General features: G+C 32.8%; 1 protein-coding gene and 1 pseudogene across 1 annotated transcript; both read left to right on the plus strand.

The window, feature by feature from the left end:
* The first annotated feature begins 1,440 nt into the window (after positions 1-1,440).
* Positions 1,441-2,382, plus strand: LOC126022739 (olfactory receptor 6C76-like). The gene has a single exon (XM_049783734.1). The coding sequence runs from the start codon at positions 1,441-1,443 to the stop codon at positions 2,380-2,382; it is 942 nt and encodes a 313-aa protein (XP_049639691.1).
* Positions 2,383-12,931: 10,549 nt separating this feature from the next.
* LOC126022740 (olfactory receptor 6C76-like) lies at positions 12,932-13,873 on the plus strand (annotated as a pseudogene).
* The last annotated feature ends 3,668 nt before the right edge of the window (positions 13,874-17,541 follow it).

Here is a 17,541-nt window from a genome sequence, read left to right on the forward strand (position 1 = left end):
TGCATATACCTGTAAATAAGTTTTGAATTCCATATTCTACACTGATTATTTAGTTTAATTATTATATTATTTAGATTAATTATTATTACACAATTACATCTGGATGATATGAGAATGAATATCATATATGTTGCTCTGATAGTAATACATTTACACTTTAGAAAAACATAATGTACATTTCTAATGTGATTATGTAAGCGTTCTAAGCAACATAGAAAAATCAATTATGTGTATCATATTTAAATTCTGGATGTGGTTTTTTATTTCCTCAAAGACTTTATGAACATATTGGGTAATGGCTATTAATTTGATTTTGAGTAATAAGTGGCTATTAACTATTATCTTTTATTAGCTGTTTTATACAAGAGAAATTCAAGATAGTTAAATTTTTATTTTTACTTTTTGTTTTTGTGGACCACACCTGGAGATACTCAGGACTTACTGCTGCTTTCAGAGATGACTCCTGTCTGGGCTCAGCTCACCATATGGAGCAAGATGGAATCTGAGTCAGCTAAATATAAGGTAAGTGTCCTACTCTTTGTGATAACCTTCAAACCCCAAAAGTTGAATGGTTTTGTTTGTTTGATTTTTTTTTTTAGTTAAACATGACTATGTTTAGGGCTTATTCCTTGCTCTATGTTGAAGGATCATAACTGGAAGGGATATAAGGGGATGACAAGGGTTCTTGTGAACTGGTCAGCTGAAGGCAAATCAAAGACTTTCCTTGCTGTACTATTTCTCCAGTCCTTGATGGAAGTTTAATATTTATAAAAATATATTTTTTTCAAAAAACAAGAATGATAATGTGATAAAGCCATTACTAAATAGAATATTACTGATATATTACTAATTTATTATGTTCTATTACTGAACAGGAATGAATGTGTGGTGGATTAAAAGTATGCACACCATTTTATGTAACATTATTTAAAAAACAAAGTTAATGATACAATATTAAAATGCTCGCTAATTTTTTATATATAGATCAATAAATATAATATAGAGATGCTATTTTCTATTTATAAAAAACAAAATGTTAGAATTTTAATTGCCTATTAATTAGGGTCATCATGGTCACTGTGAGTAGAGATAGTAATTCCTAGATAATCTTACATTTAAAACTTTATATCTTGCATACTTTAGTTAACATAAATTTTTCTATTCAATACTTGTAACAAAATTTTAGAAACCTGTAGGAAAACATATTACATTTTATTCAGAATAATAAGATTCTTATATAACACAATGATTGGCCTGTAAGTTACAGGAAAGTTGAGAAAAAGGAGGACTCTACATAGAAAAATAATTTTAAGTTTCAGACACTCTTTAAAATATGCAATGATTAAAAAAAATGCAGGCACAGATATTTATACTTGTCTGTTGTATTGTTTTCTCTCTTGAGTGTACCACCAAGATTGCGAAAGAAATCAACAACAAATAATGAAAAATAGAACATCAGTGACCGATTTTATTCTCCTTGGACTGACTGATAACCTGAAACTACAAATTTTGATTTTCTTCTTTTTATTCATTACTTATGTACTGAGTGTTTCTGGAAATCTCATTATAATTATTCTTACTTTGCTGGACTCCCAACTGAAGACACCTATGTATTTCTTCCTCAGAAATTTCTCTTTATTAGAAATTTCCTTTACATCTGTGTGTAATCCTAGATTTATGATGAGTATTGCAACTGGAGACAGATCTATTTCCTACAATGCTTGTGCAGCTCAGTTATTTTTTTTCATCTTTCTGGGTGCAACAGAGTTTTTTCTTCTGGCCACTATGTCCTATGACCGTTATGTAGCAATATGCAAGCCTCTACATTATACAACTATCATGAGTAACAAGATCTGCTACAAATTGGTAATCTCCTCTTGGCTGGCTGGATTTTTGGTAATCTTTCCACCTCTGATCATGGGTTTAGATTTGGAGTTCTGTGACTCTAATATCATTGACCACTTTACCTGTGATTCTGCTCCTGTGCTGCAAATTTCTTGCACAGACACGAGCACTCTAGAGCTCATAAGCTTTGTTTTAGCTGTACTAACTCTTTTGACCACTTTGACATTAGTAATCCTCTCCTACTCTTACATCCTCAGAACAATTCTGAGAATCCCATCAGCTCAACAAAGGAAAAAGGCCTTCTCAACTTGCTCTTCCCATATGATTGTGGTCTCCATTTCCTATGGAAGTTGCATTTTTATGTATGTCAAAACATCACCAAAAGAAGAAGTTGCTTTGACAAAGGGAGTTGCAGTGCTCAATACTTCTGTTGCCCCTATGCTGAATCCATTTATTTACACATTAAGGAACCAACAGGTGAAACAAGCTTTTAAAAATGTAGTGCGAAAGATACTTTCATATAAAACATTGTCCTGACTGTAATTTGCAAGTGAAACACAGAATATTTAGATTATCAAATCATTTTAATGTTATTTTCTCACAAATGTATTTATAATTTTATTTGTTGAAATTATGTGATTAGTTTACCTTAAAGGTGCTAGGAGTAATTCTTAAATTACTAGGAATAATTGCCAATCACTAAAAAAAATCTCAGCATATAGGTCACTATTCTAAAACCGTTTGCAGGCAATCATACTCCAAGAGGTTTTTCTTGTTGTTGTCTGTACCTGCTTACATCACTCTGGCAGCAGTTTGGAATTTCTGGTGAAGAGGATCCATAGTATGATTTAGAGAGGCTTAAAATAACCCAATAAAATTTCGAGGTCCTGTACTTAAGCCACAGTGCCACTGCATGTTCAGGCCTTTCTTTTGTTCATCCTCTCAATTCCACTGCCAGACCCCTAGAACTAAGTTATTTTCTGTAGATTCTACCAAAAGATTCATGTCATTTTCTGTATTAATAGATACTTCAAATAATGTTATTTGTGATTACATTTATTCTTTTTAATGTATGCAAGAAAAGATGGTATATTATCACATAACATATAGTTATAAGCATCCCAATTGTAATGATTTATCTTATGTAATATAATAGCTATAAGAAACTTAGAAAATAAAGGAATAAATAAACCCCAAATTAATAATTTCTAGATAGATTTATATTGATCTAGAAAACTTTTGTATACCTAATTTCTAAATAAAAAATAAGTATGTAACTGTCCATTTGTGATGACTGGAAGGAGGTAAGAATAGACCAGTATTTTTTGTTTTTTGGGTTTTTTAGAAGTTTTTATTATAGAAATGCTTAATAATTAGTTAACATAACTTGTACTAGTTTCTAGCAATTCAAATATTTTATAACTTTTCAAGTTAATGTTATTATTTAAAATTTAAATGTATTGTAGAATTGGTTCCATAAACCAATTTTTTTTGTAGCGTGGAATGCTCAGGGCTTATTCCTAGCTCTGTATTTGGGGACCACTTCAGAGGAGCTCAGGAAATCATATAGGGTGCTGAGGATCAAACATGTACTGGCTATGTGCAAGGTAAACACCCTATCCACTGTACTTTTGCTCTTCCACAAAATGATTCTACAGAGAGGTAACTAGTCACATTTGTCTTGATAATGATTTTCTTTAGGAATTTCTATTCATGTTTGTAGTTTGCAATTCTATGAAGATGTAATTTCCTAGCTAATTACTTGTTTCTTCTCACTTGTAACAAACTTGTGAGTTAAATTGCTTTTATTTAAGATTCCCTCCAATCATATTGAAAGAATTAAGTATATAAAGCACAATGTAAATTTACTGAACTTTTAAATTTAATTACTTTTTAATTTGTTTGACTTGGTAATTTCTATTGCTAAGCAATTGTGACAGAAGCTACTTAATCTTATTTGTTATACATTTATTATATAATGTCTTCTTTGTGTTTTCTTTTGGAACCACACCCAGCAGTATTAAGGACTTTGTCCCTAGCAATTAATCACACCTGGTAAGACATGGGTACCATAAATCATTTCTGTTAGGATTTGGGAGCCATAAAGGGTGCCAGGGATCAAACCCAGTCAACTACATGCAATACAAGTATATTACTATCTTCAGGGCCCTAATTTATCTATTTTAATATATAGTTAATTCCTATATTTAGTTAAAAAATTAACATTTATTTTATTTTCCTTCTGCTCCTTTAAACTTTGTTTCAGAAGTTGTCACTACATTTTTGTCTTCTTTAAGTAACCACTGATCGTATTATATTACTTTATTCAATATATATCCTCTTCTAAAGTCACATCAGATGTCAATATTTCAACACTTCAAAATAAGGACCAATGGGAAAATGTATATAGTAAATATTTTAGAAGAAAATTAAAAATATATATTTAATTGCCACAGCATGCAGCATAGGTATCTCCATCTTAGGGAAGTACACACCAGATGTGTTTATTGGCTTTCCTAGTGCAGTGCCTGATATTCCCCCAAGAAATAATTTAACCAGCAGGCCCGTGAGGAAGTTGGTCATAATCCCTACGTGGATCACTGGTTATATTTCTGTTATATATATAACATGGCTGTTACATTATATCTCTTTTCTTATCATTTGGCTTTGTCTCCCTTGCAAAACTACAGACCAAAATTCAGCCTTAGTCAATATGCAGTCAGAGAAATTTCAGTACCAACAACTGCTAAAGATCCCTGCTGGCCAAGTATATTTGCAAATCAAAGACAGTCCAGCCAGCTAGCTATGTGCAACCTCTTTTTCTGTTCTCAGCTTTTAGGTAGTAAACAAACAGCTCCTATCTTTCTTCATTTTACTATTCTAGCAGGCTGCAAAGTTGTAGCAAAACCAGTTTCTCTTTCTTTGTTATTCATACTTGCATTTCAAATCATAGAATGTACATCACCTTCCACCAGTGCACTTTCCCCACCACCAATGTCCCTTATTTCCTTCTCCTTCATCCTTCTCTGCCTATGTCAGGGGCAGGCATTTTATTTTTTCTCTTTATTTCTCTTTTCCTTTATATCACTGAAATTCTCAAAGTTTTCTTTATGACACCGTGGTTTGCAATATTGTTAATTAAAGGGTACCATGCATGTCACTTATCCATTTTCAGCACTCACTTCTTGTCCAGAGTGATAAGTTCCAACTCTCAATGTCATAATGTATCTTTCTCTATTCTAACTGAACTCACCACTTTTTATGGCAAGCTTCCTTTCATAGACTAGTCCTCTTGTCCCTCATCCCTATTTTCTCTAGATATTCTTACCATATTGCCATTTATTATTCCTTTATGCCACAAATGATTATTCTGTTTCTACACCTCTCATTCTGACTCATTTCACTCAGAATAATAATCTGATGTGTTGATGTATGTACAGATGATGCACTGTGCATGGCTTAGTATTTTTGTGTAGCCACAAAAAACTGAAGGTGCACACCAGTACATTGTATCCACTCATTGTATGATAGACTGGATTCAAAAAAGCTCCCAGCTGAACTAAACTCTGTGACAGATGACACAGTAAAGATAATTTGTGAAATTCACAACTGTGATCAAATCCAGGCTATTCACCACCCTGGGTGAGAGTATGGATGCCCACTCTAGCATCTTCTTCATGAGGAAGTGAAGAGTTCTGTTAAGGGAAAGGGTGCTCCCTTGACTTGTTGGCAAGAGGGGAGAAGTAGTGCAGTTCCTGTGAGAGCAAAACTCTAACTTTGTACAGCCCCAGTTGGACAAGAAATGGGTAGCTAAGCTTGTGTATTTGGCAGACGTTGTTCATTTACTCTATAAACTTAATATTTCTCTGCAGGGAAGTTTCACAAGTAGGTTTTACAGTGAGACATATTATGGATGTGTTCGAAAAAGAATCTGATTTTGGGATAGCTGTGTCTGAGAAGGAGATATTGAAATATTTCCACTCTTGCAAAAAATTTCTGATTGGCACTTATATAATGCAGAAGACATAATCTATATGAAAAACAGCATTTAATTGCATTAGCTCACAACTTTAATCATGAGTACTCTGAACATTAGAATCCATGGAAAAGAAAATTCTGGGTTGAGAATTCATGGAATATGCTCACTTTTGGGCAAAATAAAATATGTGTTTTAAGATCACTCCAGGCACTGTATTTTTAATCCCACCCAACCTCATTCTGAAGAAGCAGGGTAGCAGGAAAGAAATAATAAACCAAGCTAGCCAGGAAAGGATGATCATGGATTGCATGGACTTTTACCTTGTACTCTCTGCCTCAAGCCCAAAAAGCTAGAACACCTCTTTCTTTATTAAACCAATTCCCAATACCAGGAGGCTTCAGGTCAAGAGAGAGAGATAAAAGTACATATTTAGTGGGCTTTCAAATATCAAAGGAAGAGGTTTAAAAAAGGATGACATTGTGGGAACACCTTTGTTTGAGGTTGATACTGGGTATCATCCTACACTCTTGAAGCCAGTGCCAAGGCTGCACACAGGGTGCACACTGACAGAGGCTAGGAGCAGAATCCTGACTCCTGGAGTGGCCGCCCAGCACACAGAAGAGCCACATTAAAAGCATAGTGAGCCACACGTGGTTCGCGATCTGTAGGGGCATCAAAGGACAAACTGCAGGAGACCTATTGATTCCCCACAGAGCTATCTTATGATTCCACCTAGAGAAGATCTGATTGAAAAGTATTAAAAATCAATGGTACAGATGATAGTTTTGTCACATTTTCTCCCTAGCCAAGAGCATATAACAAATGTCTAAAGAAGGGTCCGGAGAGATAGCACAGCGGTGTTTGCCTTGCAAGCAGCCGATCCAGGACCAAAGGTGGTTGGTTCGAATCCTGGTGTCCCATATGGTTCCCCGTGCCTGCCAGGAGCTATTTCTGAGCAGACAGCCAGGAGTAACCCCTGAGCAAAGCCGGGTGTGGCCCAAAAACCAAAAAAAAAAAAAAAAAAAAAAAAGAAAGAAAGAAATAAATAAAACACAACCACAATTGCAATTATATCTATATATTTTAGACTCAAATGAAAAGGAAGGAAAAGATTATTACATTAAAATTTAAGTATTTTTGAAATAAATATATCAGATGAGGAAGTAAAAATATTTTGCATAAGTGGATCAAGCACTATTAAAATAATACCGTTGGGCTAGAGAGATAGCATGGAGCTATGGTGTTTGCTTTGCATGCAGAGAAGGACTGTGGTTCAAATCCTGGCATCCCATATGGTCTCACAAGCCTGCTAGGAGCAATATCTGAGCATAGAGCCAGGAGTAACCCCTGAGTGCCCTGAAGTGATCCCAAATAATGATGATGATGATGATAATAATAATAATAATAATATCCTAAACTCTATAGTGACTGAATATTATTACCATCAAAGTTTTCATAGAATTGATCATAGAATTGATCAAGATATAAACAAAGTATTCCAAAATAATGTACAGAGTTATAAAACTACACAAGCAATTGATAAAAGAAATTCCAAGAAACAAGATGATAGACATAATATTTTCTCACAGTAAACTATATTGTGAAACTATAGTCACATAAAAGTGTAGTACTGAATAACTGTAAAACTGTAGTACTGAATAATGATTCTCAGACAATTGAAACAAGAATGTTTAGTAATAAACTTTTGAAATAAAATCATGTAACTTAGTGTTAAATTAAGGAAGAATACATGTCAATATAATGGCTTATTAAGATTTAAATATTCACAACTGCAGGTAAAGTATTTGAAGCAAAACAGATGTTACAATCTGTGGGACACAGCAAAAGCAGTAATTAGGGGGAAACTCATAGCAATACAGGTTTCCGTGAGGAAAGAGGAAAATGACAAAATCAAAAATTTAAAGGGACACCTTAAGGAGCTGGAAAAACAGCAGCAAAGAAACCTAAACACAGCCAGAATACAACAAATGGTAAAAACCAGAACAGAAATAAACAACATAGGAACTAAGAAAACAATTAAAAAAATCAATGAGACCAGGAGTTGGTTTTTTGAAAGAATAAACATGATAGACAAAACACTTGCAAGACTCAACAAAAAAAAAAAAAAGAGGAAAAACACCCAAATAAACAGGATCACAAATGAAAGGGGAGAGATTACAACAGAACCCCAAGAAATCCACACATCATGAGGACTTATTATGAACAACTATACTCAGTCAGGTTAGAGAACACAGAAGAAACCGACAGAGTTTTGGAAAAATATCATCTTCCAAGACTGAAAAAGGAGGATGTAGAAAAAACAGGACAGTTATGTACAATAAACTTGAATCAGTAATTAAGAAACTCCCCAAGAATAAAAGCCCAGGTCCAGACAATTTTACAGGTAATTCTATCAAACATTCTGAAAATTATTACCACTAAAACACAGGCTCTTCCAAATTTTTGAAAAGACAGGAATCCTTCCTAATTCTTTTTATGAGGCTAATATCACACTCATTCCAAAAGATGGCAAAGACAGCCCCATGAAAGAAAACTACAGACCAACCTCACTAATAAACTTAGATGCAAACATCTTCAACAAAATCTTAGCAAACCGAATCTAGCAATACATTAAAGATTATACACCATGACTAAGTGGGTTTCATCCCAGGGATACAAGAATGGTTCAGCATATTCAAATCAATCAATAACATACACCACATCAAGAACAAGACCAAAAGCACCTGATTATATCAATCGATGCAGAGATGGCATTTGACAAAATCCAGCACCTATTCATGATGAAAACACACAGCAAAATAGGACTGGAAGGAACATTTCTCAAGATAGTTACATTTATCTATGAAAAGCCCACAGCCAACATTATCCTTAATGGCAAAAAAATGAAAGCATTTCTACTAAGGTCAGGAACTAGGCAAGGCTGTCCACTTTGTCCACTCTTTTTTTTTTTTTTTTGGTTTCTGGGCCACACCCGGCAATGCTCAGGGGTTACTCCTGGCTGTCTGCTCAGAAATAGCTCCTGGCAGGCACGGGAGACCATATGGGACACCGGGATTCGAACCAACCACCTTTGGTCCTGGATCGGCTGCTTGCAAGACAAACACCGCTGTGCTATCTCTCCGGGCCCACTCTTAATCAACATAGTTATAGTAGTCCTAGCAATAGCAATCAGATAAGAGAAAGGAATCAAAGGAATCCAAATAGGGAAAGAGAAACTAAAAGTATCTCTTTTTGCAGATGATATGATGATATAAATCAAAAACCCTGAAGAGTCCAAGTCCATAGTAAAACTCCTTGAAACAATTAACCAATACATCAAAATGCCCTGCTACAAAGTCAATAAACAAAAGACAGTAGCATCCCACTATACAAATAATGAAGTAGAAGAGAAAGAGATTAAGGAGACAATCCCATTTAAAATAGTATAAAAATTATCAGGTACCTAGGAGTCAATCTTACAAGAAAAGTGAAGGACCTATACCATGAAAACTTCAAAACACTTCAGAAAGAAATTGAAGAGGACCTAAGAAAATGGAAGAACATCCCATGCTCATGGGTAGGTAGAATCAATATAGTCAAAATGACAATCCTACCTAACCTTCTATATAGCTTCAATGCAATATCTATCCAAATGCAGACATCATTTTTAAGAACTTAAAACAATCAATTATAAATTTCATCTGGAAACACAAAAGACCAAAGTTAGCCAAATACATACTGAAAAACAAGAAGCTGGGTGGCATCTCCTTACCTAATCTGAAGCTTAACTATAAAGCCATAGTGATTAAAACAGCATGGTACTGGAACAAAGATAGAGCCTCAGACTATTGGGTTATAACAGAATTTCCAGAGATAATTCCTCATATATATAGTCAACTAATATTTGACAAAAGAGCCAAGAACTTGAAATGGAACAAAGAGTGTAATATTTGTAGACAAAATTTTTCCAGTAAATTGATATGTTGGGAAAAAGATGGACTTAAGGAATTTCTAATTCCACATTTATATTTATTTATTTATTTATTTATTTATTTATTTATTTATTTATTTATTTATTTGGTATTTTGGGCCACACCCGTTTGATGATCAGGGGTTACTCCTTGCTAAGCGCTCAGAAATTGCCCCTGGCATATGGGACACCAGGGGGATCGAACTGCGATCCTTTCTTGGCTAGCGCTTGCAAGGCAGACACCTTACCTCTAGCACCACTTCACCGGCCCCCACATTTATCTTTAAATGACTCTCTTTTCTTTTTCTTTTAGGTACATGTGTATAACTTTATTAAATCACATAAATTATTTAAAATAATAAAATCATGATTTAGATTTTACTAAGCTGACATATTTGCTTCACTTCATATTCAGAGAATGAAAATTAAAGAGGATAAAGTAAACATTGTATCAAATATTATGATGTCATATATTGAAATTTCCCTTATATTTGAAGAAATAATTATTTTCTAAAACACTTTTATTGGAAAATAATCACATAATTTTAGTATTAAATGTAATTTGAGGAGAATATAAACATTGATATATATACATATATAGACATGTATATGTCTACATATAGACATATATTGAACATGACACATATTGACATGTCAATAGTCATGCTTTTAGGAAAGCATTTGTATTTTTATAGACAATACTATCAAATGAAATATTTTGAAAATTTTAAATGCCGGATGTAAAAATAATGAGGGATAAAAGTATTGTGATGATATAGAATGTTATAGAATCTGAAGAGCATATTAAAGTCATTTAAAGATGAACTAAAAGCTCTATTCTCCCACCATACACAAGATATAGTCCTGATATATTTAATTTGTAAAAACATGAAAATTTTTCTATGTTATTTTCTTCTGCAACATTTTTCTTCTATTTATTTTTTCTTTCATCATAAATTTATTATTCAATTATATGATATATAATTTACTTTGATACATCTATACTCCTAAATGTTGTTAGTAACCATTTATACTATATCATACATATTTTATAATATAATCATTGTTGGGTATTACATATATACTGTCAAATCCAGATTTTGTCAAAAACAGACTTAGTAGAAGACATGACACTGTTCTGAAGGTTAAATTTTATAATGATCTTGGGCCGGGAAGGTGGCGCTAGATATAAGGTGTCTGCCTTGTAAGCGCTACCAAGGAACGGACCGCGGTTCGATCCCCCGGCGTCCCATATGGTCCCCCCAAGCCAGGGGCGATTTCTGAGCACATAGCCAGGAGTAACCCCTGAGCGTCAAACGGGTGTGGCCCAAAAACCAAAAAAAAAAAAAATTTTATAATGATCTGTTTGTTCATTTATTAATTTATTTTACTTTTGTTTTGGGACCACATCTGGAAGTGTTGATGATTTATTCCAAACTCTGTATTGAGATAATTAGTACTGAATGTGTTCATGTGTTATGTGGTATAATGCAAGAGCCTTAAAACCGAACATTTTAAACCTCTTATATACCACTATATAACACATGCATTATCAATTTTTAAATTAAAAATATAGTTAAATAATATGTTCCACACTATAATGCTAATTTTGATAAAATATATTTTTATTGTATTTATTCACTAGGAAATTAGCTTACTAGGGCTGGAGCAATAGTATGCCAGGTATTGCTTTTGCCTGAACACAGAAAAGCTACGTTCAACTCCAGAGCCCACATGGTCCCCTGAACCTTACCGGAGTGAACCCTGAGTGCAGAACCAGTAGTAAAATCTTAGCACATCTATTTATGGTGCAAAAACAAAAACAAAGCAAAAATAAAACTGTAATTTATTTATAAATTAGTAAAGAATTTTTGTTATGTATTGCTAAAATATATGTTATTATTCAATTTATGTAAAAACAAAAACAAAAAAAACAAAAATATGAGCTGTAATTTATTTATAAATTAGTAAAAAATTTGTGTTATGTATTGCTATAATATATGTAAATATTCAATTTATCAATATTTAATTTATCTTAAAGGTTATAGAAAAAAGTTATAATTAAATTTAGTCAAATGTATGTTCAATTTCTGCTAGCTAAAATTTTGAAATTATTCCCAATAGAATAGAATTCCCATAAATAACCAATTAAAATATATTTATAAAATTTTCTCTTGTGCTTGATTCATCAGTGTCCTATTATTGCTTTCCCAAAAGTCATTAAAATAGTTTCTCTCAAAGATAATTTCTGAAGCAAATCTGTATATCTTTTGCAAAACAAATAAAAGATGAAGGACTTTATTTTTTGTTAAAGTAAATTAAGAAAATGGTTCTCTGAGTTATTAGAAAAGTCTATGAAAAATAATTCAACATTGTTTTTCTTCTATAATAATTTATTAGAAATTCTTCTTGAAATAACAGGTTGGATGTATGAACATCTCAGACAAAAAAAGAAAACAATATAGGGATATAACCATATTCGGTTACTGAGATTAAATATCAGGATATTTATTAGGAAAGAAAAATAGTGATTTCTCTTCATACCATTATTTTGCTGGCTGGCTGTGGTACTAGCTAATATACTTTATTTTCATTCAGCATATACTCTAGCACTTAAAAAAAGTAAGTATTCTTCATTGATTTATCTCTGCTTTAACTTCAATATATTATTCATCAGATTGTTACTCATAAATTGTTACTCTAAAATTTTTATTTAGACAATATTAACTAGAGTTATGATTATCCCTGATTTTCATAGCATTAAGGTTACTTTATGCTTAGAGAAGATTTGTTAATAAAAAGCATAATGTATTCTGGTAAATACTGAATCAAAAAGCCTATCAATCAAGAAATATATTATTTAATAACTGTACAGAATGGGTATAGTAACCTCTATCCAGAAATAATACAAGTATTATTAATAAAATTTGCTTTAATCAAAATTTTGACATACAAGATGTATGATATAGTTCAGAAAATGGGGATTCTATACAGAAATTAATTTTTTAGGAATAACTGACTTCTTAAAAATGCTATCATTATTTGAAATTCCAAGTACATATGTTTATGCTTCTCTGTTGTATTGTTTTGTCTTTTAAATGTACAGTAAAATTTGTGAAAAATTCAACCAACAAATAATGAAAAATAGAACATCAGTGACAGATTTCATCCTCCTTGGCCTGACAGACAACCCGAAATTACAACTTCTGATTTTCTTCTTTTAATTTATTACTTATGTACTGAGTGTTTCTGGAAATCTCATTATAATTATTCTTACTTTGCTGGATTCCCAACTGAAGACACCTATGTATTTCTTCCTCAGAAATTTCTCTTTATTAGAAATTTCCTTTACATCTGTGTGTAATCCTAGATTTATGATGAGTATTGCAAGTGGAGACAGATCTATTTCTTACAATGCTTGTGCAGCTCAGTTATTTTTTTTAATCTTTCTGGGTGCAACAGAGTTTTTTCTTCTGGCCACTATGTCCTATGACCGTTATGTAGCAATATGCAAGCCTCTACATTATACAACTATCATGAGTAACAAGATCTGCTACAAATTGGTAATCTCCTCTTGGCTGGCTGGATTTTTGGTAATCTTTCCACCTCTGATCATGGGTTTAGATTTGGAGTTCTGTGACTCTAATATCATTGACCACTTTACCTGTGATTCTGCTCCTGTGCTGCAAATTTCTTGCACAGACACGAGCACTCTAGAGCTCATAAGCTTTGTTTTAGCTGTACTAACTCTTTTGACCACTTTGACATTAGTAATCCTCTCCTACTCTTACATCCTCAGAACAATTCTGAGAATCCCATCAGCTCAACAAAGGAAAAAGGCCTTCTCAACCTGCTCTTCCCATATGATTGTGGTCTCCATTTCCTATGGAAGTTGCATTTTTATGTATGTCAAAACATCACCAAAAGAAGAAGTTGCTTTGACAAAGGGAGTTGCAGTGCTCAATACTTCTGTTGCCCCTATGCTGAATCCATTTATTTACACATTAAGGAACCAACAGGTGAAACAAGCTTTTAAAAATGTAGTGCGAAAGATACTTTCATATAAAACATTGTCCTGACTGTAATTTGCAAGTGAAACACAGAATATTTAGATTATCAAATCATTTTAATGTTATTTTCTCACAAATGTATTTATGATTTTATTTGTTGAAATTATGTGATTAGTTTACCTTAAAGGTGCTAGGAGTAATTCTTAAATTACTAGGAATAATTGCCAATCACTAAAAAAAATCTCAGCATATAGGTCACTATTCTAAAACCGTTTGCAGGCAATCATACTCCAAGAGGTTTTTCTTGTTGTTGTCTGTACCTGCTTACATCACTCTGGCAGCAGTTTGGAATTTCTGGTGAAGAGGATCCATAGTATGATTTAGAGAGGCTTAAAATAACCCAATAAAATTTCGAGGTCCTGTACTTAAGCCACAGTGCCACTGCATGTTCAGGCCTTTCTTTTGTTCATCCTCTCAATTCCACTGCCAGACCCCTAGAACTAAGTTATTTTCTGTAGATTCTACCAAAAGATTCATGTCATTTTCTGTATTAATAGATACTTCAAATAATGTTATTTGTGATTACATTTATTCTTTTTAATGTATGCAAGAAAAGATGGTATATTATCACATAACATATAGTTATAAGCATCCCAATTGTAATGATTTATCTTATGTAATATAATAGCTATAAGAAACTTAGAAAATAAAGGAATAAATAAACCCCAAATTAATAATTTCTAGATAGATTTATATTGATCTAGAAAACTTTTGTATACCTAATTTCTAAATAAAAAATAAGTATGTAACTGTCCATTTGTGATGACTGGAAGGAGGTAAGAATAGACCAGTATTTTTTGTTTTTTGGGTTTTTTAGAAGTTTTTATTATAGAAATGCTTAATAATTAGTTAACATAACTTGTAATAGTTTCTAACAATTTAAATATTTTATAACTTTTCAAATTAATGTTATTATTTAAAATTTGAATGTATTGTAGAATTGGTTCCATAAACCAATTTTTTTTTGTAGCGTGGAATGCTCAGGGCTTATTCCTAGCTCTGTATTTGGGGATCACTTCAGAGGAGCTCAGGAAATCATATAGGGTGCTGAGGATCAAACATGTACTGGCCATGTGCAAGGTAAACACCCTATCTACTGTACTTTTGCTCTTCCACAAATTGATTCTACGGAGAGGTCACTAGTCATATTTGTCTTCATAATGATTTTCTTTAGGAATTTCTATTCATGTTTGTAGTTTGCAATTCTATGAAGATGTAATTTCCTAGCTAATTACTTGTTTCTTCTCACTTGTAACAAACTTGTGAGTTAAATTGCTTTTATTTAAGATTCCCTCCAATCATATTCAAAAGAATTAAGTATATAAAGCACAATGTAAATTTAGTTAGTTTTAAATGGTAGCTAGACTTTTCAGGTGCTCTATGTAGAGAATCGTCTTAGTCTTGGCAGAATAAGGTAATACAAAGAAAGCAAGATGGTAATGAAGTGCATGTGCTTATTGTTTTACATTCTTTTTTCTTTTTACCTAATCCTGTTTGCTACCACCTGAGTCAATGCCCTTTCTTTCAGGAGGAAAGATATGGCAAATGCAAATTCTCCAGACCCAATATATTTTTAGTCTATTGCACTAAGCAAATGCCTCTAAATTTTGACTGTATATATTTAGTAATAATTTTGATATAGTGAACATGTCTTGAATGATTAGCACAAATTGTCTTATTTTTGAGTTTTATTAAATGTTAGGTGAGTTCATAGTTCAAAACTGAACTTTTAAATTTAATTACTTTTTAATTTGTTTGACTAATTTCTATTGCTAAACAATTGTGACAGAAGCTACTTAAACTTATTTGTTATACATTTATTATATAATGTCTTCTTTGTGTTTTCTTTTGGAACCACACCCAGCAGTATTAAGGACTTTGTCCCTAGCAATTAATCACTCCTGGTAAGACATGGGTACCATAAATCATTTCTGTTAGGATTTTGAGCCATAAAGGGTACCAGGGATCAAACCCAGTCAGCTACATGCAATACAAGTGTATTACTATCTTCATAGCCTTATTTATCTATTTTAATATATTGTTAATTCCTATATTTAGTTAAAAAATTAACACTTATTTTATTTTCCTTCTGCTCCTTTAAACTTTATTTCAGAAGTTGTCACTACATTTTTGTCTTCTTTAAGTAACCACTGATCGTATTATATTACTTTATTCAATATATATCCTCTTCTAAAGTCACATCAGATGTCAATATTTCAACACTTCAAAATAAGGACCAATGGGAAAATGTAAATAGTAAAAATTTTAGAAGAAAATTCAAAATATATATTTAATTGCCACAGCATGCAGCATAGATATCTCCATCTTAGGGAAGTACACACCAGATGTGTTTATTGGCTTTCCTAGTGCAGTACCTGATATTCCCCCAAGAAATATTTTAGCCAGCAGGCCCATGAGGAAGTTAGTCATAATCCCTACGTGGATCACAGGTTATATTTCTATTATATATATATAACATGGCAGTTACATTATATCTCTTTTCTTATCATTTGTTTTTTTCTCCCTTGCAAAACTACAGACCAAAATTCAGCCTCAGTCAATATGCAGTCAGAGAAATTTTAGTACCAACAACTGCTAAAGTTCCCTGCTGGCTAAGTATATTTGCAAATCGAAGACAGTCCAGCCAGCTAGTTACTTGCAACCTCTTTTTTCTGTTCTCAGCTTTTAGGTAGTAAACAAACAGCTCCTATCTTTCTTGCATTTTACTATTCTGGCAGGCTGCAAAGTTGTAGCAAAACCAGTTTCTCTTTCTTTGTTATAAGAATCTCCTTTCTAAACTAGAACTTCCTGCCTTTTAGCTTGGGATTCTTTTCACCTTTATTGGCTAGTGTTTTGATATGCATATTCTAGGGTCTGCTATCATTGTCTTGCTTCTCCTAAGATTCCCTGCCCTTTGTTTTCACGGAAATACTTTGCATATCAGAGTTGTGCTTAAAATGTCATCAGATGAAAAGTAAATTTGTCTCATGTCTGTCTCACATCTGTTGCATACGCCGGTCTCCATACAATGTATTTTGTGAGGTCTCATTATTTCATATTTCATATTTGTCTGTTTCATGTGCCTGCTTTCTTTTGTGAAGGAATTTCCATCCCCACTAGAAGATGCTGAGACGCAAGACGCCTGCAGCATTTAATAAATATAAAATTTTATTAATACCTAACTTTTAGTACATATTGCAGAAAGGGAGTTGCTTTAGGAGAAACTCAAAATAGTTCCTTACAGATAGTTTAGTCCCACATGCCCTGAAAATTGGAGTAGGTGAGGGCATGAACATTTTTTTTTTGGCTGCATTGTTTCCTAAATGATGTGAAATCCACACAGTCCCTTGCTCTCTATGCGGAAGGAAGCATCTTGCTAGGGCAGTGGTGGGCAACCTTTATCTAAACTGAGCCAAATCTTGCCAAAACCATGATTGAAATTTATTTTGAGAGCCACATTTTTAAAACCAAAAATATATAGGATGGTACACTGTTTTTAGTTTCAATAAGTTTTTATTGAGAATATTCTGCATGCAAGTATCCACATAGGTCGGGAGGATACAAATAACACAAAAATAAAACAAAAACTTTAGAACATTGTTATTTATTGATAAAGTTAAATTCCGTAAAATTTGCCTAACAATGTAGAGAAAATTATATCCTGACAATGTCTGACA

This window comes from Suncus etruscus, chromosome 11 (genome assembly GCF_024139225.1).
Source record: "Suncus etruscus isolate mSunEtr1 chromosome 11, mSunEtr1.pri.cur, whole genome shotgun sequence".
In the NCBI taxonomy this organism is placed as follows: domain Eukaryota; kingdom Metazoa; phylum Chordata; class Mammalia; order Eulipotyphla; family Soricidae; genus Suncus; species Suncus etruscus.